At 43.1% G+C, this 26,362-nt stretch overlaps 1 protein-coding gene across 5 annotated transcripts in view; it reads right to left on the reverse strand.

Annotated features, from left to right (window-relative positions):
- The window catches only part of RBKS (ribokinase), a 276,072-nt gene that overhangs the window by 183,999 nt on the left and 65,711 nt on the right, over positions 1-26,362 (reverse strand). For all 5 annotated transcript variants that reach the window (XM_029592954.1, XM_029592953.1, XM_029592955.1 and 2 more), the window contains exons 4-5: positions 18,698-18,760; positions 4,033-4,197 (exon numbers count right to left, since the gene is read on the reverse strand). In XM_029592954.1, coding sequence (XP_029448814.1) covers positions 4,033-4,197; positions 18,698-18,760 — 228 coding nt within the window. The remainder of the gene's footprint in view (positions 1-4,032; positions 4,198-18,697; positions 18,761-26,362) is intronic.

The following is a 26,362-nucleotide window of genomic DNA, read 5'->3' on the forward strand; positions in this document are numbered from 1 at the left end:
CGAGTTTTGAGAAAATAAATGATTGCAGTACTGTTCGGAAATCATGCGGTTGGAGGAGAGGTTTGAGTTTTTTAAGTGTTTGAAGTTTGAAAAATCCATCTTTGATTATATTGGAGATGTGTCATTTAAAGTTGAGTTGGCTGTCGATGGTTACTCCTAGGTTTTTTGTGGATGGTGTGAGTGAGGTTCTTGATAAGTTTGGCATCCCAGTGTTGTTTGCGCTTCCTGGGTTGTTTGAGGGGGTGCTCTCGAGGGGGGAAGAGGGACGGTCGTCCTGGATGTGAATGATTTCTGTTTTGGCTTGGTTGAGGCAGAGTGATAGTTGTGATAGCAGTTGAGATAAATTTGAACTGAGTTTGTTCCATCTTTCCATGGTGAGTTCAATGGATTTGGTGATGGGGAGTAGAATTTGAATGTCGTCTGCATAAACGAAGTAGGTGAGGTTGGCATCAGAGAGGTATTTGCATAGTGGGAGGAGTAGATGTTGAAGAGGGTCGAGGATAGTGAAGAACCTTGAGGGACGCCATGGGTGAGGGGTACTTGGGAGGATTCAGAAGAGTTTGTCTTGACAATGAAGGATCTGTTAGAGAGGTATGATTTGAACCAGTTGAGTGTAGTGTCTTGCAGACCGATCTCTTTAAGTCTGGTGAGGAGAATTCTGTGGTTGATGGTGTCAAATGTGGCTGATATATCGAGGAGGATCAGTAGGAATGTCTTGCCACTGTCTCGGCCTCTGAGGATGGTGTCGGTGAGGGAGAGGAGGAGAGTTTCTGTGCTGTAGAATTTTCTGAAGCCGTGCTGTGTTGGATGGAGAAAATTGTGGGCGTCGAGGTGGTCTGTGAGTTGATTGTTGACAGTTTTCTCGATGATTTTTGCTAGGAATGGGAGGTTGGAGACTGGTCTGTAGTTTGCAGGATCAGATTTGTCGAGTTGCGGTTTTTTGATGATTGGTTTGATGATGGCGTTTTTGAGTTTGTCTGGGAAGTTGAGTTTGTCTGGGAAGTTGGTCTATCGTGCTCCTTCTCTGGCTATATTTACATCCAATCTAAAAACTCTTTTTTGAGGCTGCTTTTATAGCCTAACCACTTCTCTACAATAAATACATTCCCCATAGACTCTTGTTTGTCATGTATGTTTGTCTTAGACTGCAAGCTTCACACAGCAGGGATGGTCTCTTATCTGTATTTGTACAGAACTGTGTATATCTAGTAGCACTTTAGAAATGCAAGATAGAGGTAGAAACAGCAGTGTGTATATATATCTTTCTTTACACCGGGCTTGATTTTCCAACACTTTTCTCTGAAGTTTGCATGTTCTTGAATAGTGGGCTCACCATATCATTTGTCCTAACATTTTCATCAATTTCCATGCCCCAAAGATTATTTGACCTCTTTCCTTCCTGTATCAACATTGCCAGACTTGTTTGCGAGATAAGTAGAGGAAAAAACTAATAATAATAAAAATGGCTGTGTCTGCAAATTACAGGCTTGTAAGCAAGGCAAGATTAAACAGAAAGCTTGGTTGTAAAATCCTTACAGTGACAATATTTGGATCATAGACATAGGCTTGTGAACAAAATGAAAAGCTTGGGAGTGAGCACCAAGGTGGTGGCGTGGATTACAAACTGGTTGACTGATAGAAGACAGCGTGTGATGGTAAATGGGACCTACTCTGAAGAGAGAGCTGTGATAAGTGGAGTGGCACAGGGATCAGTATTGGGACCGGTTCTGTTCAATATCTCTATAAACCGTTGTGAAGGCTTGTTCTTCAATCTCTGTCCTTCCTAAGTTTTTTGTTATAATGTAATCAGTTGTTATTTCTATAAACCGTTGTGAAGGCTTGCTCCAAACAACGGTATGTAAAAACCAACAAATAAATAAGTATCTTTGTGAGCGACATTGTGGAAGGGATAGACGGTAAAGTTTGTCTATTTGCGGATGATACCAAGATCTGCAACAGAGTGGAAACGCCGGAAGGAGTAGAGAGAATGAAAAGTGATTTACAAAAGCTTGAAGAGTGATAGAAGATTTGGCAGCTGGGATTCTTATCAGAATTCTTATCAGAATGTTGGGAATTATTAGGAAGGGAATGGTGAATAAAACAGAAAATGTCATAATGCCTCTGTATCGCTCCATGGTGAGACCGCACCTTGAATACTGTGTACAATTCTGGTCGCCGCATCTCAAAAAAGATATAGTTGCGATGGAGAAGGTACAGAGAAGGGCGACCAAAATGATAAAGGGGATGGAACAGCTCTGCTATGAGGAAAGACTTGGTTAGGGCTGTTCAGCTTGGAGAAGAGACGGCTGAGGGGGGATATGATAGAGGTGTTTAAAATCATGAGAGGTCTAGAATGGGTAGATGTGAATCGGTTATTTACTCTTTCAGATAATAGAAAGACTAGGGGGCACTCCATGAAGTTAGCATGTAGCACATTTAAAACTAATCGGAGCAAGTTCTTTTTCACTCAATGCACAATTAAACTCTGGAATTTGTTGCCAGAGGATGTGGTTAGTGAAGTTAGTATAGCTGTGTTTACAAAAGGATTGGATAAGTTCTTGGAGGAGAAGTCCATTACCTGCTATTAATTAAGTTGACTTAGAAAATAGCCACTGCTGTTACTAGCAACGGTTTTTGGGTACTTGCCAGGTTCTTATGGTCTGGATTGGCCACTGTTGGAAACAGGATGCTGGGCTTGATGGACCCTTGGTCTGACCCAGTATGGCATGTTCTTATGTTCATATGTTCTTATTCAATGCCAAGAAGTACAGAGTCATGCATCTGGGATGTGATAATCTATAAGAGTGGTATGAGATGGAGGGGAAGGCTGATATGCACAGACCAAGAACAGGATCTTGGGGTGACAGTGTTTGGCATCTGAAGATGGCAATATAATGTGACAAGACGAAAGCTAAGGCCAGAAGAAGTTTGGGCTGCATATAGAGAAGAATAACCAGTAAGAAAATGGAGGTGGTGATGCCCTTGTACAGGTCTTGGTGAGGCCTTACCTGGATTTATGTTCAGTTCTGGAGCCCTTATCACAAAAGGGATAGAGATAGGATAGAGGCAGTCCAAAGAAGGGCAACCAAAATGGTGTGGGGTCAGTATCAGAAAACCTATGAGGAGACACTGAAGGATATGAATATGTACACCCTGGAAGAGAGGAGGACAGGGCTGATATGATACAGACCTTCAGATACCTAAAAGGTTTCAATGATGTGCAATCATCAAACCTTTTCCATTGGAAAGAAATCAGTAGAACCAGCGGTCACGAAATGAAACTCCAAGGAGGACGCCTCAGAACCGATGTCAGAAAATATTTTTTCACAGAGAGGGTGTTGGCGAAAACCAAAACTGTGAAAGAATTCAAAAGCTCATGGGATAAATACTTTGGAACCCTAAAGGCTAAAGAATGGAAATAAAGAAAAGAGTGCATGGAGTAACTTGGTGGTGTGGCAGTTATTACCCTTAACCAATAAGCCTTGATACTGTCGATGCTACTCCATCATTGTTCTCCGCTTCAGCAGCAAGGGGAAAAGAGGAACTGGATTTGTTCAGCAAACTTAATGGTGTGGGGAAACTTGCTGATGTGGCAGTTACTACCCTTAACCAATAAGACTGTTACTTTGATGCAACTCAACTCTGCTCTCTGCTTCAAACGGCAAAACAGATCAGGGAATTGGATTTAACAGCAATTAACGAAGACTACTGTGAGAAACTGATAAGCATGGGGGGGGGGGGGGGGGGGGGGGGGGGGGGGGGGGGGGGGGGGGGGGGGGGGGGGAGGTAACGGGGAACTGGATTCAAACAGCAACCAATGAGGGCCCTGACTTTTATGGTCTGAGAAACATATAAGCATGGGGTAACCCACACGGCTCAACACAAACTACCATAAGCTCACTGGGCAGACTGGATGGATCATTTGGTCCTTTTCTGCCATCGTTTCCATGTTTCCAATTAATGGGAGTTTTTCGGATAATGGAACTTTGGATAAAATGTGCTGTATTGTTTTACTTTGTATGAAAACATTACCTCCACAGTTGTGTGCTACCTTCAGGGCTTCAAGAGATACAGCAGGGGTTATCTCTAGCTGGCACACTATCACTTTCGCCCGAGCAATGGTACCGGTTGCCTTCTTTAGGTCTTCAGAATCCAAAAGCAGGTTAGCACCAGCAACTATGATAATAGTATTCTGACCTGGAAAGAATTGGGTAGATTTTAAAAAGAAATCTCCAAACAGTAACAGTAACAGAAAATTTGCACAGGATGATAACATTTGGTATGTAAATTTATGTTTAATAAGTATTCTTAAAAAGAGAGTTTTTCCCTATAGGAAACTAGGCAAGAACTAGGGTCAGCTGGTGACCATGGGTAGTAACCAACAGCAAGTCAGCATTAAAAATGCTTGAATGTCATTGAGACTCAATGACATTCATATCTCGTACTGGTTTTGGGGGGTTTTTTGAGGGGGGGAAGGGGAGAAAAAAAAGGGGGGAGGGAGGTTGGGCTGGGGGGGTAAAGAGGATGCCGTGTGGGGGGAGATAATTGTAAAAGAGCAATATGTTTGTATTGATGGCCTGGGGGGTTAAGAGCGTAGGCCACCCAGGCATGATGTTTGAAGACATCCCAGTGTGCTCTGACCTCCCTGAGATTTTTGCTGAACTGAACTGGCCTGTTTCTCTGTGAGAAATAAAAAGAAAAAGGGATTCTAATCCCAGTGGGAAACATGAAAAACATGAGCTGGTGTCACGAGCTGCTCTACAGTTTGTGGAAGAAATCAGAATGAAATTGCATGAAACAGTTCAGAAGGTTGTGGGCAATGTTCTTAGAAGGCCAGTGTCTCTACAGGAAACCAGGCCAAAAATGATGATAAAGAACATTTATAGTTGTAACAAAAAAAAATTAAAATAAAATAAAGCTTTTGGCAGGTGAAGCAAATTGAGGCATTATTTTTAGGTCAATTTTCAAAGGGTTTAGAAGTCTAACTTTGGGAGTGAGGTTCCTAAATTGCCCTTTTGAAAATGATCTTATTTATTTATTTTATTTATTTAAAGCTTTTTTATACTGAAGTTCGTAGGCACATCACATCGGTTTACATAGAACAGGAATAAAAAATAAGAAACAAAATGTTTACAAGTAACAGAGGTAACAAAATAATGAACAATAATGGTAAACCCAAAACCAATGGGAGTGAGAGATTTCTGGAAAGGATTGTAGGGTTTAACATTTTAAACACGTCAACGAAGTCAACTAGGTAAGCAACGGTAAGGGTAGGAGATTAGAGGTTACTGGAGGAAGGGAAGGGCAAGGGAAGAAGAAATGGTCTAGGGTTATGGGAGGTGAAGAAGGTACAGTAAAGGACAAGAGAGGGAGGGAGGGTGGGGTAGTTAAGTAAATGCCTGTTGGAAGAGCCAGGTTTTTAGTTTTTTTTTAAATTTCTGGAAGTAAGGTTCCATATGGAGAGAAGGGGGCATTGAGTTCCAATTTGAGGGTCCTGCAATAGATAGTGCTCGATCTCTTGTGGAGCTAAGGTGCATGAGTTTAGGTGAGGGTGTGTATAGGGTTCCTTTGTAGGCAGATCTACTGAGTCTGTATGAGGAATGGAATTGGAGGGAGTCGTTTAGCCAGTGAACATTCTGGTTGTATAAGGTCTTGTGAATAACTGTGAGGCTCTTATAGAGAATTCTAAACGAGATGGGGAGTCAGTGGAGGTCTCTTAGGATGGGAGTGATGTGATCCTTTCTGCGTGTGTTAATGAGGATTCTGGCAGCAGCGTTCTGTAACATTTGGAGGGGTCTGATGGTAGAGGTGGGGAGGCCTTAGAGGAGGGAGTTACAGTAGTCAGTTTTAGAGAAGATTAGGGCCTGAAGAACAGTACGGAAGTCATTGAAGTGAAGGAGAGGTCTAAGTTTTTTTAGGACATAAAGTTTGTAAAAGCATTCTTTCATGGTAGTGTTTATGAATTTTTTTAAATTCAATTGATTGTTAATGGTAACGCCTAGGTTTTGTACATTTTGCGAGATGGGGGTTGAGAGGGGTGTAGGGGTAGTGTATGTGTGGGTATTAGCAGTCGTGTTGTGTGAAATGATAAGGAGTTCAGTTTTGGCAGTATTAAGAGCAAGATTTAGATTCGTAAGGAGAATGTTGATTGATGTGAGACAGTTGTCCCAGATCTTTAAGGAGTTGGAAAGGGAGTCTGTTATGGGGATAAGAATTTGGACATCGTCTGTGTAAATGAAATGAGTGAGACCTAGGTCAGTTAGGAGTTGGCACAGTGGCAACATATAGTTATTGAATAGAGTAGAGGATAGCGCGGAGCCTTGGGGTACACCTCGCGATAAGTTGATAGCATCTGATTCACTGTTTCCTAGTTTGATCTTATAGTGTCTGTTATCAAGGTAGGATTCAAGCCAGCGATGTGCGGTGCCAGTTATGCCGATATTGGTGAGTTGGTTTAACAGAATTTCGTGGCTGATGCAGGCGAGATGTCAAGCATGGCTAGAATGTAAGAATGCCCTTTATCCATGTCTTTGAGAAGGGTGTCTGTAAGTGAGATTAGTAGTGTTTCGATGCTAAAAAAAATTATGGAAACCAAATTGAGATGGGAATAGAATTTTGTGTTTTTCTAAGTGTTCGGAGAGTCGGATGTTGACTACTTTTTCCATGAGTTTAGCTAGGAAACGAGGGTTGGAGATCGGCCGAAAGTTGGAGAGTTCAGATGGGTCGAAATTAGCTTTTTTGAGGATGGGTTTAACAATGGCTTATTTTAAAATGGTGGGGACATTACTAATAGAGAGGGAGCAATTGATGATCTCAGCTAGGGGTTTGGCTATTACGGTGGGAATAGTTAATAGGGATTTGGTAGGGATGGCATCAGCTGGGTGTGAGGCAGGTTTAATTTTCTTTAAAAGTGATTCAATTTCAGATGTTGAAGTGGTCTCGAAGTGGTATAGGCAGGCACTGGTGTATTTAGGGAGGGAATTAGGGTGGGATGTGTGAGAGGGAAAATTTGCAATAAGTTTGGATATTTTGTTATTGAAAAAGTGGGCAAGGTCGTCACATCTGTTTTTGGACTCTAAGTCAGAAGTGGGTGGGGGGTGGAGATTTTGGTAAGGTCAGATACGTATGAGAAGAGAGCTTTGGCATTGAATTGAAGGTCATGAATTTTCCGTGCATAGAAGTCACGTTTGGTTTTGAGGATAGTGGTTCTATAGGCATGTAGGATGGATTTGTATGAGGAAAGTAGAGTGGGAGAGGGGTCTTTTCGCCATTTCTTTTCTTTATTTCTTAAGTCGCGTTTGAGTTTCTTCAGTTCTGGTGAATACCAGGCTTTTTTGTTGAAGTGAGAGGGGTTTATTACGTTAGTTGTAAGAGGGCATATTTTGTCTGCAATGTCTTTAGTGATGTTATTCCATGTGGAGAGGGCTGATTCAGTATCAGATAGGTCAATTTTGTCAAGGGCTTCAGTGAGGGAAAAAATTAGGTCTAGGGCTGAATGCTTACATTTGGGCTCCTAGTTTTATTAGGCTCTTATATTTAGGGTCCTAAAAATTGGGTGGCTACAGGGGTGGAGTTAGGGCAGGAAAACAAAACAGTGAGCTTAGAACTGATTTTCAGCACCAAGCATCTAACTCAGGACCTGATTTACTACTACCTTTCTCCCATTCTGTGTCTACAGGAAAACAAAAGCTTAGTAAATCCGAACCTTAGGCTCCTAAATCTAAGCAAATATATAACAGGCCTAAAGTTAAGACCCTAACTTTTAGGACCCTAAATTCAACCGAAAACTTCGGGGCTGATTTTAAAAAGCATTTACTCGAGTAAGTGGGCTTTTGAAAATTGCTACAATAGAAGTTACATTTACGCGTGTACCCCTCAGGTGGTATTTTTCAAAAGGATTAGCATACTTAGAATTGTATTTTACACATGTACAAGCACTTTTCATGCGTATGTGGGCTTTTGAAAATTGCTACCATATATGCCATTGAATTGCATGTAAATTGGGTTTTAAAAATTGCTACAATATATGCTACTTTTACATGCATAAATCCATTTGAAAAATTAACCCTTAGGCTCCTACATTCATCCGAACTTAGACATCTACATTTAGAAGCTCAGCTTTTTTTTTTTTTTTTTAATATATCAGCCTCTTTGTAACTCTTTTGTCGCTTTCTCCCAAATAATCTGCCTTTCTCTCTGTGGCCAGTCCACTCTTAGGTCTGACCTATTTGCCTCTGTCACAGCTTTATTCTTTGCTCCCTAGTGGGCACCAACCTTTGAAATCTAGACAGAATAAACTTACACAAATCAAAATCCAGTTCTCCTTGCAGTGGGCCTTAATGTGGCTGGCTTTACTCTGCAGGCCGGGCGGCAGCCTCTCTCATGCACAGCTCTGCCCCCTCTCCTCTACCTTCCCGAGTCTCACACAATAAGTCACCGAGGGGGGGGGGGGGTTATCTTCCTCTTGCAGGCATAATCCACCCTTACTGGCGGCATTCAGTACGTTCTGTCAGCTCCACTTTGAGTCTCTCTCTCTCTCTCTCTGCCCCGACATTAGAGCCCTATAGGGTGTCATTAGTCAATGCTGTAATCTGGGCAGTTCTGAAAGACCTCCTTGTAGGACCCCAACCTTACTAACACTTCTTCTTCTTTTCAATTTGAAGATTCCAGTTGTTACAACAAGCTAAGAATTTGGAAATTATGTTTGACAGTGAGCTTTCGGAGCCTGCACAAATTGCAGCAGCTATTAAATCAGGCTTCTGCGGATGGCACCTGCTGCGGCCTTTGAAAAATCCTTTTTGGTAAAAGCTGCCTGACTGGATGCAAATTGAAAGATTGGATGTTAAATTTACTCGGAGAAAGGTTCCTGGAGATTATATTAGACTATGGGCCGTCCACTTACGATTTATTACTTAATGCCATTCAACAAGCCCTGAATACTGGTGGATATTCCTCTGCATGATGATTCTTAGAACGAGGGACAGAGGGGAAAAAAAGAGCTTTCATAAAAATTCTCGGTTATTTTGTTGTCAATTGGTTCAGCCAGACAACAGAGTGTTTGCATATTTTCAGGACCGACACTATAATGAAGTATTTTCTTTTGTTTAATGTTTCTGTAATTCTGTTTCAATCCCTATATGTATAACTAAAAGTTTTAAAAAGAAGAAAATTCCTTTTGGTAAGGATGGCATTTCGATAGGGTCGCTCAGGCTATGATTCTTCCTGCTCCGGACTATTGCCGTGCGCTGTGTGCTGGGCCTTCCAGCTCGTGCTCTGCAGGCTTAACCATGTCACCCCCGACACTAGAGGAGCCGCGCTGGTCCGCGGGCGCTTACTGCGGACGAATCACATCCACGACCCGTCGAGGGCACGGACATCATCCCAGAGTCGGACTTCTAGAGGTTCCTTCTGCACGCGCCTCTCCGAAACACGTGAAAGAGCATTTTCTGTGGCTGGTTCTGTGGAAATCCTTACTGGAGGCTTGACGACTGACGACGTGCACTAAATCCTTTAAGAAAATGTTGAAGCCATTTCTGTTTCAACTGGCATTTGACACTGACGAGTGAGGTGCTCCCCGTTTGGAAGGCACTTCGCAAAATGGCTTAGCCCTGTTCCGTTGTTTTCCAGTTTGTGTTTTTATTGTTTGAATTCAGCTGTGAATGCTGTGATCTGTGGTTTGCTGGGCGGCCTATGTAAATATTTTAAATATATAAATAAACTTCTCTGCTGGAACTCTTTCCTGCCTGTCTGAGGAGTGGGGCAAATACACCCCCCCATCACAGTGCTTCCTCCTCAGCTCTGGCAGGAGGACCCAGGTAGCAATCTCCTTTGGTTTCTTTGCAGCACCAGCTCAGGAATTTGTATGCAAGACCCCCCTGGATTTCTGCAGCAGATGCTGGGCAGATTTCTGTGGTAATTCTTCCGCTGTATTGCATCCGCACAAATGTTCACATTTCTTAAAATGTTAAGAGAAAGCTAAAGATTTGTAAAAGGTCTTTCAAACTTTTAGCAACATTCCTTTAAAACTGTGCGCACCTGGACACCTTCCTTTTTGTTAGTGTTGCTTTATTTCTCTCTCCTCCTTCCTTTCCTTCGCCACCCTCATGCATGCACTCTTTCACAGCCCTTCCTCCGTTTCAGTTTTCCCTCTCGATCCCCCCCCCCCCCCTCCCCACCTTGTCCTCCAGTCGTCTACTCCCCTTTCCTGGAGTTACTCGTCTCCCTCCCTTTCCCTTCCTCCTCACTGCAGCCAGCGGTGCCAGTCCCAGGCCACCTGGTGGGCAGAGCCGCTCCAGGTGGCAATAAGCAGGGGCAGCAACAACTGCTGGCCAGAGGAGGCGGCATAAATGGCCCTGAAGGGAAGGGAGGTGGATGGGACGTGACAGGGGACAGCTGGGCTTGACTTGCCAGGCAAAGAGTAGGCTGAGCTGGTTTGAGTTTGCTGCGATGCTGTGCAGCGAAACGGCAGCAAACTAGGATCCGGTCTCTGTCCAGAACGACCGAGTAAGTGCATGCTCCGATTTCTGGCAAATCCCAGAAAAATGATTACAAGTTCCAGTGGGAATCGATCTTTCAACCTCGAAGTGAAGTTTACAGGAGGGAAGCTTTAATTCTGCTCTTAAAGATGAACTCTCTTCAGTTCTACAAAGCATGAATGAGAGTAAACTCTTCAACCGTTCCCATGGCAAATGAGACTGAGCCTTCCTTGACTCTTAGCAGCACAGAGGATGATTAACTCTTCCCAGCTCTCTCTCTCTCTCTGGTGCAGACAATGATGAACTCTCCTTTGCTTTTCCAAATCTACAACAGAGGGCAATTAAAAAAAATAAACCGGGTAGATGAGAGGTCCATGGGCACCTTCACTTTGAAAACTGGGCCAAGAAAAAAAGCACTGGCAGAGTTCTGCACCTGCTTTTTTTCTCCCCAACCAAAACTGCATGCGTTGTTGCCCCCTCCCCCTCCCCCCACCTAACCTTGCCCCAGCAAAGAATGCATTGTTGCATTACACACATGGTTACTTTTACCCACACAGAGAGTGGGCTGTTTTCAAAAAGCTCTCCTATCTGAGTAAATAGCCATTCCTGTGGCGCAACGGCTTCTGAAAGCTGCCTTTCCTATCAGATATGCTAAGCAGAGTGCATCTGCTCTCCTGTGCTCCTCAGGGTATAATGAGAAAGATAAGGACACGGTGCCCGGGCGGGGGCCAGGAGAAGCTCTCTGCAACCCCTTTACAAAGTTCACATTTCAGCCAGGTGTGTTCCTGTATAGTCAGAGGAATGGAGATACACGGCAGATGTACAAATTTTAAGTATCTGTGGATCTTCACATTAGGATCTGGGAGTTAGTCTCTGCATAAAGCTACTCTTCACTGAAAGCAACCTCAGGGAGTTAAATTATTCCCAGGGGGGGCGCTAAACAGTATGTTAATTCATAGATCTGAATTCATAATAAAGATGTCTAGACAAAAGTATTATGAAAAAGGCAATTAATTTGACAACTTGTTGGCTGGGCACCTTCAGGGTCAAATTATATGAAATTAAAACGGAGTCGGGCGTGACTAACTCTACTGAGGGGATTCAGGCGGGGCGGGGGTCCTGAATATTTACTGGGAATTATACGCTCCGCAGGCTTCCCTAAGTGACGAACAAATTGAAAGATGTTTAGGAGTCCCTCTGCTGAGAATGTCTGAGGATGGCAGAGCTCAGATTTAAATGCAAGTGATTCCTTTTCGTGTAGCTGAGCGTGGCGGGCTCGTGGTGCCCTGGCCCAATGCAGGCCAGTTTCAGCTGAGCTAGAAGCCCAAAAGAGCAGGAGAAAAAACTGTCGGGCTGAACGTTTCCACCAACCCACCCCCCTATCCTCGCCTGAAAATAGCCCAAGACATACCCGTAAACCTGAGACTGGCTTTCAGTGGATGGGCTGGCCTTGCCAGGAATCCCTATACCAGTTTGAATTTCTCTCACGTTTAGCTACATCTACAGTTGTGCTCATACTCCTGGCAAAATTTGTAGGATGTGTAAGAAAACACAAGTGATCAGTCAAAACACATCTGTTATTTTTAATGTGTTTCAAACTAAACTATTTTATGGATCACAGACTGGCACAATCATGAAACAAACCATAACAATAAAGGAAATAATGAAATGGTCCTGTACAAAAGTTTGCCTGCCCTTGAATGTTTGGGCTAATATACACGCAAGCTGATACCCATAGGTTGAGATGGCAATAAAGGGTAAATATCCACACCTGTGCCTTGTTTTATTATAATTAGTGTCTGTGTATAAATAGTCAATGAGTTTCTTAGCTCTTGAGAAACCCTTGTGCATTTCATCCAGGTCTGCACCGACTTTAGTGGTTACTGAAGCATGAGGAAAACAAAAGAACTGTCAAAGGATCTGCGAGCAAAAGTAGTTCAACTTTATAAATCAGGAAAAGGATATAAAAAGGTATCCAAAGATTTGAAAATGCCAATCAGTACCGTTGAAAGTCTGATCAAGAAGTGGAAAATTATGGATTCTGTTAATACCAAGGTAGACCAAGAAAGATTTCAGACACAACTGCCAGGAAATTTTGTCTGGATGCAAAGAAAAACCCACAAGCAGCTTCTTCTGAAATACAGGCTTCCCTGATACAAAGTGGTGTGGGTGTTTCAGCATGCACAATAAGGAGATGCTTGAACAAAGATGGGCTGCATGGTAGTGTTGCCAGAAAAAAGACATTGCTGCACCAGCACCACAAAACAGCCCGCTTACAATATGCTAAACAGCACCTAGAGAAGCCTCAAATTTTATGGAACAAAATAATTTGGAGAGATGAGACCAAAATTGAACTTTATGGTCACAGCCATAAAAGCTATGGAGGTAATTTTCAAAAGGATTTACACACATATATCTGGGTTTTACACATGTAAATGCCCTCTACACGTGTAAGTGGACATTTGAAAATTGCTACAATACATTCCACTGAATTGTCCGTAGAATATTCACGTGTAAGTGCAGTTTATGCGAGTAAATGGCTTTTGAAAATTGCTACGATGGTATGTTATGCTTGCGCGCACAACTCCTATGATTATAGAAGAGTCAACACCATCCCCACCGTGAAGCATGAGGTGGATCTCTGCTGTTTCAGGGGGGTGTTTGGGCTACAGCGGCACAGGGAATTTAGTCAAAACTGATGGCAGAAAGAATTCAGCGACTTCTCAGAAAATACTGGAGGAGAGTTTGCATTCATCAGCCAGGAAGCTACGCATGGGGCACACTTGGACTTTCCAACATGACAATGATCCGAACACGCAAGGTCAAGTCGACCCTTCGGTGCTTGCGGCAGAAGAAAGTGAAGGTTCTGGAGTGGCCATCACAGTCTCCTGACCTCAACATTACTGAGCCACTGTGGGGAGAACTCAAACATGCAGTTCATACTAGACAGCCAAATAATTTACAGGATCTGGAGGCTTTTTGCCAAGAGGAATGGGCAGTTTTACCCCATGAGAAAATAAAGGGCCTCATTCACAAATATCACTAAAGACTGCAAGCAGTCACTGATGCAAAAGGGGGCAATGCACGATATTAAGAACTAAGGGTATGCAAACTTTTGAACAGGACCATTTAATTATTTTCTTTATTGCTGTGGCGATGCATAAAATAGTTTAGTCTGAAACATTAAAATAACAGACATGAGTTTAGTCTGATCCCTCGTGTTTTCTTAAAATGCTCCCACATCTTACAGATTCTGCCAGGGGTTTGTAAACTTATGAACACAACTGTAAGAGGAAAATTCATAAATGGAAGCGTAAACTTACATTCAAGTTTATGCTCTCAGTGCTGCCGGGAGCGGTGCAGAGGGGCCCTGGCTCCTTGCTGAGCTGAAAAATGTTTCAATGGGGAGGGTCAGAGGGATGGGGGTGCAGGCGGGACACTTCTCCCTTGTGGGTGGGGAGGCAGGCTGATCGCGCTTTGAATGTAAAAGTTAAGTAGCACTTTATCCGGCCACACAAGTCCACATAACTTTAGACCTGCTCTGAAGCAGTAAAGTTATCTGGCTAACTTAGCTGGATACACCCGATATTCAGCGAGGTTAGCCGGATATCTCAGATCCTCCTCAAAATATCCCTGAAACGCCTCTTTTTATATGGATATATTATAACCAGATAAGTAATTATCCGGCTATAATTTAGCCGGATAAGCAACTGTATATGCCACATTAGACATTTAGACGGATAACTTGTGAGTTATCCGTCTACATGTCTACATGGCTTTTGAATATTGACCTCTTGAAGACTATGCCAGGGCCTGCCACTGGGTATTAATGGAGTTGGAAGAGGTTGATAAGGATGTTTTATTCATTTGAATTGAGGAACACTCCTGACTAGATATGTATGACCCATGTACTAGCACAGTTGTAAGAGCCTGGGACAGACTTAAGAATTATTCACTGATGTCATAAACATATATCACTTATATATATATATCACTGATGTCATAAACATATATCACTTATATATATATATATCACATATATATATCACTGTTGTCATAAACATATAGCACTTATATATATATCACTTATATCACAAAAAAAATATAGGGCTAGCTGGAGTATCTTTATTCAACGTTTACAGATTGCAAACACCTCTCCCTAAGTTTGTTCTGATTATGTTTTCCTTAGTGGATTATGTGTTCTTATAAGTGGAACTAACATGTACTTTGCATCTTGTGTTGTTCTGTTCTGATATGGCTGTTACGCCCTTCATTCCTTGTACTGTTATTGCTATTCACTGGACACAAAATCAAGTTAAAAACAATTATAAATATCTGTGATGATTGCAAAATAATCTCTCCAACCACAGGCTGCCAAGTTACACAATTCTGCACTATGGGACATGGATCCGAGTATATCTCAACGTCCTTACTTGAAAACTCACGCGGGTCTTGATTAAAGCTCTGGCCATGGGTGCACTTTTTGTCTCAGATAAAGGCAGATCCACAGCAGAGATGACCAAAGTGGCAGGTTTTGAGCTTTTCCCTCATGCATCTCCACTTTACATCAGGTCTCTGGTTTCCCTTCTGAATACCATTCCCACATAACGTCTGGAATATCAGTCCGTGCTAAGAGCATATGCTTTATTGTATATGTAGATATAGTGGGCAATTTTTAGACTGTGTGCATTTGGGACAAACACCACGTGCATTTTTTAGCCGAGGGCTTTGCGCCAATGCTGAAATCAAATGTTCACGCCTACTTTCATTTGGGAACCTTGCCACGGGTACAAAGCATGTGTGCTGACGTGCACTTTTCCTCAACGCCCCCTCCCCCGGAAATGCTTCCTCTCAGTATGGCTCCTAGAAGGCCATTTTCAAAGTCGCGTAGCCGGGGTATATGGGCTCGCCTGAAACTCGCCCTGCTCAGAGCAGCTGAAAGGTATGGGCAGGGCTCACACATGCCACATTGAAAAGGGGTTGGCTCCTGTGGGTGTCTTCAGATCACGAAAGTAAAACTATGGCCTGCACATTTTTCCATTTTCAGAAAGCATGCATGCAATTTTAACTTGCCACCCCCCCCCCCCCCCCGCACAAATACAAGGTGCAAAGAACGTAGCTGCTTTAAGGGCTACATTTTCAAAGCCATTTATGTGCATAAAACCGCGTTTCACTCCTGGGGGAATCTGTGCGCGTAAGCAAGCCGAGCTGAAGCAAGATGCAAAAATAAGGAAGAAAACAAGGGAAAGGTAGCGTTTAGGGGATGGGGAGGTGAGGGGAAGGGGAAGGGAGGTGAGGTAGGGGGGAGGGGAAGTTCCTTCCTAGTCCGCTCTTTAATTGGAGTGAACTGGGGAAGGCCGGGATGCGGCACCGCACAAAAATGGCACAAGTTCCTCCCCCCCCTTGTGCACGCGTGGATTATAAAATCTGGCACGTGTGTGCGCCCGCGGCCATGGGATTTTATAACATGCGCGAGCCGGCATGTGAATTTAAAAATCTACCCCATAATTATTTTTATTTTAAAAAATTCTGCACATAAGTTCACCCGCACAAGTTACCCTCTCTGGAGGAGAATGAATCTATGTGCGAACTGGGCCAGTTGCTCGGTTTTTCAAAGCAAACTTACGCGCTTAAGTTTGCTCTGGAAATCCGAAGTGAAGTCTGCGTGCACAGTTATAAAATTGCTCTCTGCACGCACGTACCTGTATGCTAGCTAGTTTTCAGCGGGTAACTACCTGCGGTAAAAGCGCCTGCACCCTGTGCACCTATGCAGGCCGTTCAGAACTGCCCCTATAATTAAAGACCGTTTGAGGCTTTTGTAGTTCCGTTCTGGGGATAATTTTCAGACATTTTACCCATGGATCTTGCCTAAGGAAAATTAAGTGGCAATGCATTTGCACCCATGTGTGTGCACAAAACATAAAGGGGTGTCGATGGAGGTGTTCCAGGCACAGGGCTAAACTCCAGCCGGTGAGCGCGTCTTGTGAGCGCTCTCCGGCTAAAGCCGCATGCACGAGACTGGTCGGAAACGTAGCTGTCCTAACTTTACCCGGGTAAAGATATGCCTGTGACACTATCTGCCCATATTCAGCAGCAGACTTATCCAGGTTAAGTCCCGCTGACTATCAGCGAAAAGTTCATGCACGTACCTTTATTCAGGTAAATTTGCTGCTCGCCAGTCCTCTGCAAATTGACTTCCGAATGATCCCAGAAAGGTTTTCAGTGGGAGAAGCCGGAGAATTACATCACAGGTATATCTGTAACCTCGTCTTTGATTACTAAGAGGGGTTGAAGGATTTTTTTTTTGGAGACCTGCTAGGTGCACATCACTTAGGGACGCATATTTAATGTGAGACCGTCGGGTTCACCTTCCCTGTACCATCCTGTGTACCTATGGTCAGATTAAATTGCTGTGCACCAACTTCAGTGAATCGCTTCAAAAAGGCAGTTGATGAAGCACATAAATAAATAAATCTCTGACTTATCAAGTTTGCTGTAATCTTCTTTCCCGAATTCGTAAGGCTATCGCTTAAAAATAATCTGCAAATACATAAACTCTTTAATTGGAAACTCTGGTTAGTGAAATATTCCTGAAGATTCTTATCCAGGAAAAAAACAGATGACAGCACGGTCACCACGCAGAGGGAGAGGAGAGCGCTCATTTACTATAAAACCTGATCCTCTCTCCCCACCCCCCCCCCCCCCAAGTCCAAACCACTCAAAACTGTACCTGCCTTTGTATTTATATCAGCAAATATTCACCATGACACTAAATTAATAGTTATAGGTCAGCTAGGCCAGCAGTATTAGCCAGATTGTGCTAAATTTCATCCAGCAGTTTCTCATCTCCTCTTTTACCTTATTCTTGTCTTTTTTTTTTTTTCTGCACAGCAGCTTCTTCCTACTCTTTTCAGCTTCCAGCTCAGTCAGAACCTGTCCCCAACTAGGGCTGCAGCAATAAGCCTTCATTCACAGTTATCCGGGGCTCTCCTCATCCCCACTTCTGTTCCGCTCCTCTCTCTTGTTTAGCCAGGTCATTGCAGCTTAGTCCTCAGGGCCCAGACACCGATGCTGCTGTTCCCTCTGGAACCCGATTCACGTGTGCTTTGAAATCAGCCAGTAGATGGCACTCTTAAGCAATGGCTGCCTATGATGCCTTCCCAGGGACTATAAGCACTGTTTCCACATACATGAGCCTCCCTTTTGTCTTGTTCACAGGTCTCCTTTTTTTTTGTTCCATTTATTTCCATCATATTTTGTTTTCTGTAATTTTTGGAATAAAGGATGGGTATTTGCACCTCCTGTTTTCAAAAATCTTATTTGAGAGTCCACGTGCCACAGGATAGACATACTTTCCGTGTATAGGTGTTATATGTGCATGGTGTTCTGGGAGTACCAGGGTTTACTTAGATTTATAATGGTGGGAGCAGGAGGTTCTCTTAAACTATAAGTTTACAGAGTCATATCTTCCATGGATCCAAATTTGGAAGCACTGCCATATGGAAGACTGCCATATTTTAAAAATAAAAATAGTAAGTCGGACCACAAATTTTAGAAGTGAAATAATTCCCCCTGCTGATTTGTGGAAGTTCCACTATAATTTTTGGAAATAAAATACATCCCAATTAAGTTTAACTGAAAGATATAAAATTAACAAAGAAAAAGAGAAATCTTTATAACTCTATTTTTTTAAATGATAATCAACATGTCTCAAACAATGCATTGCTAATATGGCTGCTTTAACTTCACGAGTTTGCATGATCAAACATTTTAATGAATCTTACATATTAATAAGAACATAAGTTTTGCCATACTAGGTCAAACCAAAGGTCCATCAAGCCCATCATCCTGTTTCTAGCAGTGGTCAATCCAAGTCACAAGTACTCGACAGGATTCCTAAGTTCAAAAGATTCCAAGCTGCTTATCCCAGGGACAAGTAGTGGATTTCCCCAAGTCCATCTTAATAATGGTTTCTGGACTGTTCTTCTAGGAACATGTCCGAACCTTTTTTTTTTTTTTTAATTTTTTTATTATTTTAATTTTCAATGACCACTTTGTGAAAATGTCAATTAACATGCATTTCCTTTTTGTAAGAGATGCATCTATACTAAAAAAAGATAAAAAGAAACCAGAGTACAGAAAGGCTAAAGTAATATTTACTTTTATTATATAAATGCTGACAAAAGTCAGAAGGAAAAGGTATTTCAGTTACACAAACTTACCTTCACTGTTAACCAAGATTGAAGCCACTCCTGTGGCAGCATCCCCAGTCTGAGTCACAAAATCTGAAGAGATATAAAAAGAAACCATCACAAAACAAAGGTTTGTTTGTTATTAAAATGTATTTGGCTATCAAAACTATAGCTTCCCCCTTGCAAGATTACTTTGGCTAGGAAAATGCAAGTTTGCATACCTATAAATAGCAGGCTGAATCAGCCATAATGTGTAGGTGATTTCAACTGATAGTGCCAACACAGACCCAGCTCTCAGAGCTTAGAAAAAGTGTTTCTGAGTATGCGTGGGAGTTCCCACATGCACACATTGTTTAATGAGCACCTCAGTCTCTTTCAGGGCTTAAGCTTTAGCAAGGTACGTAGTCAACTCGCAAGGAAGGCAAACAGGTATTCAGAATGGCTGATTCATCTTGAAGTCTACTCAGAACCCTATTTACAGGAAGCAAATTTGCTTTCTCAGTCAACAAGCAGGCATGGAAAAACCATAATGCATGGGGAGTCCCAAGTTAAGGGTTGCATTACGGAGCAACTACTGAATACTAGACACCCTGCCCCATCAGGTGGAGGGTGAACTACTGGGTGAACAAACTGTGCAGAACTGCTTGACCTAAGTTACATGCTCCTCAAGACATACCATCTAGACAGTAATGGGATGTCTTGAGGAGACTGTAACTTATGATGACCAAGTAGCAGCTTTGCATATGTCTGCAAAGGAAGTGGCTTTGAGCTGAGCCAAGGAAGCCGCTGTGCTTCTCACCTGATGAGCCTTAACAGAAACTTTAATCTGCATGCCAGCTGGAGCATACCAGTGCGCTAGCAAATTAGAGTTCTTTTGGCAACCGCCCTTCCCAATCTGTTGGGGGTCAAAGGACACAAATAGCTGAGAAACTGACAGTGAGGTCGAATCCTCTTCAAAACTTTCTTACAGTCCATGGAGTAAAGAGCCCATTCTCCTTTGGGTGCATGAGGTCTCAGAAAGAACATTGGCAACACAATAGCTTGGTTAATGTGGAATCTGGATACCACTTTTGGGAGGAATTTTGGATGACTTGCAGAACAATCCTGTTGTGAAAAAACTACAGGTATAGTTAATATCAAACCAGAATCTGTAAGCTAAAGTATTAGCTACAAGAAACAACACTTTCCAAGTGAGTAATTTCAAGATCACCGACTGGAAAGGTTCAAAGGAAGGTATTATGTGGTGAGCTAGGACTACGTTAAGGTTCCAAATTACTGGAGGTTTTTTTTTACCAGTTTTAGAATTTTGATACTAAAGGGTGGAAAAACATTAGAGCCTTTTCCACCCACTGATAATATGCTGCAATGATGCTGAGATGAACTTTAACCAAAAAGGTATTGCGGCCTCTATATCACTCCATGGTGAGATCGCACCTTGAATACTATGTGCAATTCTGATCGACGCATCTCAAGAAAGATATAGTTGCACTGGAGAAAGTACAGAGAAGGGCAACCAAAATAATAAAGGGCATGGAATGGCTCCCCTGTGAGGAAAGGCAAAGAGGTTAAGAAGAGACAGCTGAGGGAGGACATGATAGAGGTCTACAAAATCATGAAAGGACTTGAACGGGTAAATGTGAATCAGTTATTTACTCTTTCAGATAACAGAAGAACTAGGGGGCACTCCATGAAGTTAGCATGTATGCTCTGGAATTCATTGCCAGAGGATGTGGTTAAGGTAGCTAGTGTAGCTGGGTTTAAAAATGGTTTAAATAAGTTCATAACTGCTATTAATCAAAAAGGAATAGCCACTGCTTTTTACCAGCATTAGTAGCTTGGGATCTTTTTAATGTTTGAGAATTAGCCAGGTACTTGCAGCTTGGATTGGCTACTTTGGAAACAGGATACTGGGTTTGATGGACCCTTGGTCTGACCCAGTATGGCGTACCTTATGTTCTTGTGTAGATACTGAAGCAAGTGCTTCAAGCCACAGAAGAAGGTGTCCAGCTGGCTGGTCCCACACCTTGATGTGAACCTCTTCCTCTTGAAACTGTAGGGCTTTCTGATTGAAAACTTTCTGGCTGAAATCAGCATGTCCTCCACTTCCTTAGGAAGGAGTAAAGAGGAGACTACCACATGATCAACATCTATGTGGTGAGGGCCAGTGATAGCAGGTTTGAATGGCAGTCTGCTGCCCTCAAGAGAATTGGAGGTCAAATTGACAGACTGAGTTGTTATGGAAACCACACTTGCCATAGCCAGAAGAGTGCTATGAAGATCGCTCGCCTTGTCTTGAAGGATATTCTGGTCAATCCTGGGAATAAGCAGAATTGATGGGTATGCCTAGGGTAGACCAGTCTAGTACAAACGTATCAGGAGCTGATCCATAGTTGATTGGATACATGGAGCAGAACTCCTCAAACTTCTTTTTGCTCTCTGAGGGAAACAGGTCAGTTATTGGTGCCTCTATGACGGAACAAGTCGTTTGCAACCTTTTGATCCATGGACTAACTCATGTAGTTGTAGAATTCTGCTGAAATGGTTCACCTTTGTGTTCTGGACTCCTGGTAGGTAGGTCACCTGGAGATCTGTGTTGTTATGATCGACCCATCACCAGGTTTGGAAGGCTGTCTGTCCCCAAATCTGGCAACATTTCTGAGGTGGGGAAGCTCTATAGCCTTTGCTGAAGAAGTGGTTACTTCCAGCTGAGGCTGAGCATATTGGGAGAGGTCAGAACCTAAATCTGATCTCCACTGGGCCAGAGGAGGGTGAGAGACGCATAAGTAGTAGTCATACTTCACAATTCTGAGGACCCACTTGTCCTTGGTGATGTGGATTCACTCCAGAAGAAAGGACCATACCCTTCCCCCTACAAGCCTCAAGCATGTCAAAAACTGGTCCCAAGCTTAGGCAGTGATTGTTGCTATCCCTTCAGTTGTCACCTCTCCCTCTGCCAACCTCTAGCAGGTAATTGCTGTGGCAGAAGAGGAGGAGCTATGTATTGTTGAAAAGGATGGAAGGTCAACTTCTGGAAAAATGAATGCTTGTATGAGAAGTACTGATGTCTGGCAGGACCAGGCTGGTCTCTTGCTACAGCAGACAATGACTATAGAGTGGATTAATGCTCCTTAATCAAAGTACCTCCTGCACTTTGTCCCTAAACAATTTCTCCTCATATAGGACACATCAGCTAGGTGGTCGTTAACATCTTCTTGGAGCCCACTTGCATGTAACGATGTCCGTCTACAACCCCAAATTTTACCCAGTCACTAAGTTATGAGGTGCACACCCAGAAAAAATGGAGAGAAGGAAACTCATGCCGGGGCCCTTGAAGAGTTTGTTTTCTTCTTTTGTTTTTTTTTCTTTTTGTGCAGAAGCTTGTGCATACCCGAGGATGAAGGGGGAGGGAGGTTAGGTCCCCGGGAGAAACCCACCATCCTCTGGAGCTTTCCTAAGAGGGGGAGACAGCAATTAACTTTCACTTTGTAGACCTCTGGAAAGGAGCTGTTTTCACTTTACAGTTGTATACAATACCTTCCAACAATGCTCCACCTATATATGTTTTCTTAGGAAGGTAATGGAGTATTTATCTTAAATCCCTCTGAAGAATTACCGACTCAAAATCCAAGCTTTAGGGGATCTGGCAAAAGACCCCTCACTGCTGCTGTTTTATGGATATCCTGCCTTTGGTTTTTTTTCTCTTTCTTTTTCTATTGCTGCACTCTTCAAGGCTGGGATATCGGACCTGGTTCTCTTGTAAGCAGTCTTTCACCTTCCTCTCCAACCAATCTCTGGATAACAGCTGCAGTGTCTTCTGCCTGGGAAACATAGTTGGTGTGGTGCTGTTTCTTCTCTCATTGGCTGGGGCCATCTGCTATTTCCTCTCTTGTGTATTCTGACTCCTTATTTGCTGTACATGTCAGGTGCCTTTCTAGCCAATAACATGACAGCCTGACAGAGAAAAACAGGAAGCAGAAACTCTTTCAGGCCGATAAAATAAAGACATGCAGAAAACAGGGGCTCAGAATTGAGCTCCCACTTTCCTAACGCGTGCCCAGCCATATCTACTGGGTGCACGATACTGTATTTAAATGAGGGGTCTTGCTAAAAAGGAGGAGCTAGGGACAATAGCGCGCCCCTAGAGCCTCCTTCACAGCGGAAACCCAGAAGAGGTGGCTGTCAGCATGTTTGGAAAACGGACGTTCAGTTTTTTCCTGACCTGTGTACAACCATGGGTTAGGAAAGAGGACGCTTGTAAAATTGAGCATCCGTTTTCCTAACATGACCCACTGGCACAATTTCTATTTATTTATTTTAACCTTTTGGTTCCTCCGACTTAATATCACCATGATATTACGTCGGAAGATGTACAGAAAAGCAGTATTTTCTAGGGATGTGAATCGTGTGATCGATCGTCTTAACGATCGATTTTGGCTGAGGGGGAGGGGGGGAATCTGATCGTCATGGTTTTTTTGGTTAAAAAATCATTTTATCAGGGGAGGGGGGAGGGCGGGAAAACCGGCACACCAAAATAACCCTAAAACCCACCCCGACCCTTTAAAACAAATCCCCCACCCTCCCGAACTCCCCCAAAATGTTTTAAATTACCTGGGGTCCAGTGGGGGGGGTCCCGGCGCGATCTCCCGCTCTCGGGCCACGGCTGCGTTAATAGAAATGGCGCCGGTGGCCCTTTGCCCTTACCATGTGACAGGGCAAAGGTAGCGCCGGTGCCATTTTGGTTCCTGGCACCCGACGTCACGAGTGCAGGAGATCGCTCCCGGACCCCCGCTGGACCTCCAGGGACTTTTGTGGGTTGAGTGAAAAATAATTTTCTCCTGCTTGAATTACTGTTTTTCTGTCGTGGTGAAATGGCTGGTTGAAAATAAATTGGGTTTAAATTCCAGTAAAATTTTACATAAGAACATAAGAAAATGCCATACTGGGTCAGACCAAGGGTCCATCAAGCCCAGCATCCTGCTTCCAAAAGTGGCCAATCCAGGCCACATGAACCTGGCAAGTACCCAAACACTAAGTCTATTGTGTTACCATTGCTAATGGCAGTGGCTATTCTCTAGGTGAACTTAATAGCAGGTAATGGACTTCTCCTCCAAGAACTTATCCAATCCTTTTTTAAACACAGCTATACTAACTGCACTAACCACATCCTCTGGCAACAAATTCCAGAGTTTAATTGTGCGTTGAGTAAAAAAGAACTTTCTCCGATTAGTTTTAAATGTGCCCCATGCTAACTTCATGGAGTGCCCCCTAGTCTTTCTACTATCCGAAAGAATAAATAACCGATTCACATCTACCCGTTCTAGACCTCTCATGATTTTAAACATCTCTATCATATCCCCCCTCAGTCGTCTCTTCTCCAAGCTGAAACGTCCTAACCTCTTTAATTTTTCCTCATAGGGGAGCTGTTCCATTCCACTTATCATTTTGGTAGCCCTTCTCTGTACCTTCTCCATCGCAATTATACTGATGGGTTCCATGGATATGGTGGGAGTACATCCACTTTCTGTAACTAACAGCCTGACAATTGCCCCTATATATGAAGTAAAATCTTTGAGAGTGAAATGTGATTCCTTCTTAAATCCGGAATCACAAATAGCCATTGTACACATACAGAGGGATTTTAATCCACCGGCGCACGAAAATCTGGGCAGACTCGCATGTGGCCGTGCCGAGCACATTTTCTAAACAGCCCGGCCACGCGCGTATCTGCAGGAACGTGCGAAAGAGCCGTGGTTTGGAAAAGGGGCGGCCTGGGGGCAGGGCTGGGCTGGGGACAGGGGGGAGGCTGGGGGCTGGCCAGGACAGCACGCGCTGGCAGCCGGCTGGCGTGCGAAAATTACTACTGCTCCAAAGGAGCAGGTAAGTTCTTTAACAAAAAATAGGAGGGAAGATAGATGGGGTTTAGGGGTCGGGGAGCAGAGGAGAGTGGAAAAGGGAGGAAGGTTAGGTAGGGGGTTAGGGAAGTTCCCTCCAAGTCTACTCCTTTATTGGAGCGGACTGGGAGGGAACCGGGGATGTCCCAATTGCATCGCGTTGGCGCGTGCATGCTATAAAATCGGCGCGTCTTTTAAAATCTACCCCTTAGTGCCTATTTAAAACTGAGATTGGTGAGACAAGTTGCATCTTTTTCTGGAAGGTGGAGCTCTAAAAACAGTGGTATACATCTCAGAGATCTCACACAGAGTTATTACTGTAATTCCCTGTGCATGGGGTTAATAGTGAAGCTCATTCGGAGACTCCAGGTAATTATAGAATACTGGGGCCAGGAATGTGACGGGGACTTCCAGGGGAACACATGCGATGCCACTACTCTCAAGGCTGCAGTGGCTTATCCATCTCAGAAGTAAATTTAAGAAACTTACACTGGTGCTTCCTGTGTTATGAGGAAAATGACCCTCCACTCCCCCATCTTAAGAACAGGCTGGGATTGATTGAATTGTTTAAGATTTGAAATTCATCAAGTACCAAATAAACCAAATAAACATAAACAAGCCACATTCCAAATCGAGCAGCCCCACTCTTATGTACTTCTTACCTACAATCTCCTAGTTCCTATATGCTCCCGCCCCAATACCCTGTTCTATGTAATTTCCATTCTATATGTTTGATGTAAACCGAAAAATCAATAAATAAATAACTAAATATCTGAGATCTGGTTAGGCTAATCTACTGCATATTCCTTCTCTTTGGGCAATTTGGCAGACGTGAATGAAGAACAGAGCTTTCGCCATGCTAGTTCCGCAACTGTGGGACAGCCTGCCGGTGGACATTAGATCAGAGGTGAGTCTACTAGCATTTAGAAAAAAAAATTGAAGATCTGGCTGCTCTTGACAATTTTATAAACAAGGCAGAAAACTTGAGGTGACTCGTTCACTGGATGATGATGTTGGGGGTCAGCATTTGGCAGTGGGAATAGCGGCTGGGACTTCAGGACCAGTGGTTTTTAGTTTATATGTTATTGTATTTTATGTTATGAATTTTTATGTTATTTGATGTACACTGTTTTGAATGATCTGTTGGCCTGGAAGGTGGTTTATAAGTAATTTTTAAAAAATTAATTAATTAGAGCAACAGTACGGCTGCATGGGTCCTCATAACAGCAACTTTACTGTTTCTCAGTTCTATTCTTTTTTTTTCTGTTGCTCTTATTTCCAGGTTATTTTCAAAGATATTTTGTTAATTTTTAGTTCCATATTTTTTGCGCTTAAATCTGTGGCTTTTATCGGGACCACGCCCCACTCTTAAAAATTGACCTCTTCACAAGGTCACACTTCAGATATTTATTTACTACGGAGGTGTTCAGGTGAAACCAGCAACATTTCTGATAATGAGCAGCACAGAAAAACCTAGACTTACTCAGATTTACAGCACAGCTGCAAGAAAATATTTACAGCAGAAACAAGAATGGCAGAAAGATGTGGGGTTTTGCCACTGGAGAAAGATGCTTTTGCCATATAATTTAATTCGAAATTTCTTGACAAATTCCATTCTTGTCACTATGGCCCCTATTTATTAAAGCACAATAAAATGCACATCAGTTTAATGCCAGGGACACAGGATTTACTAAAGGGCATTAGTAAAAAAAAACATAACCCCAAGCCCTCTCCCTCATCCTGGTGATATCCTCTCCCACCCCCCGCAAAGAAGAAAGGGGTACTAGCCCCCAGTAGCATACCT

This window comes from Rhinatrema bivittatum, chromosome 3 (genome assembly GCF_901001135.1).
Source record: "Rhinatrema bivittatum chromosome 3, aRhiBiv1.1, whole genome shotgun sequence".
Lineage (NCBI taxonomy): Eukaryota > Metazoa > Chordata > Amphibia > Gymnophiona > Rhinatrematidae > Rhinatrema > Rhinatrema bivittatum.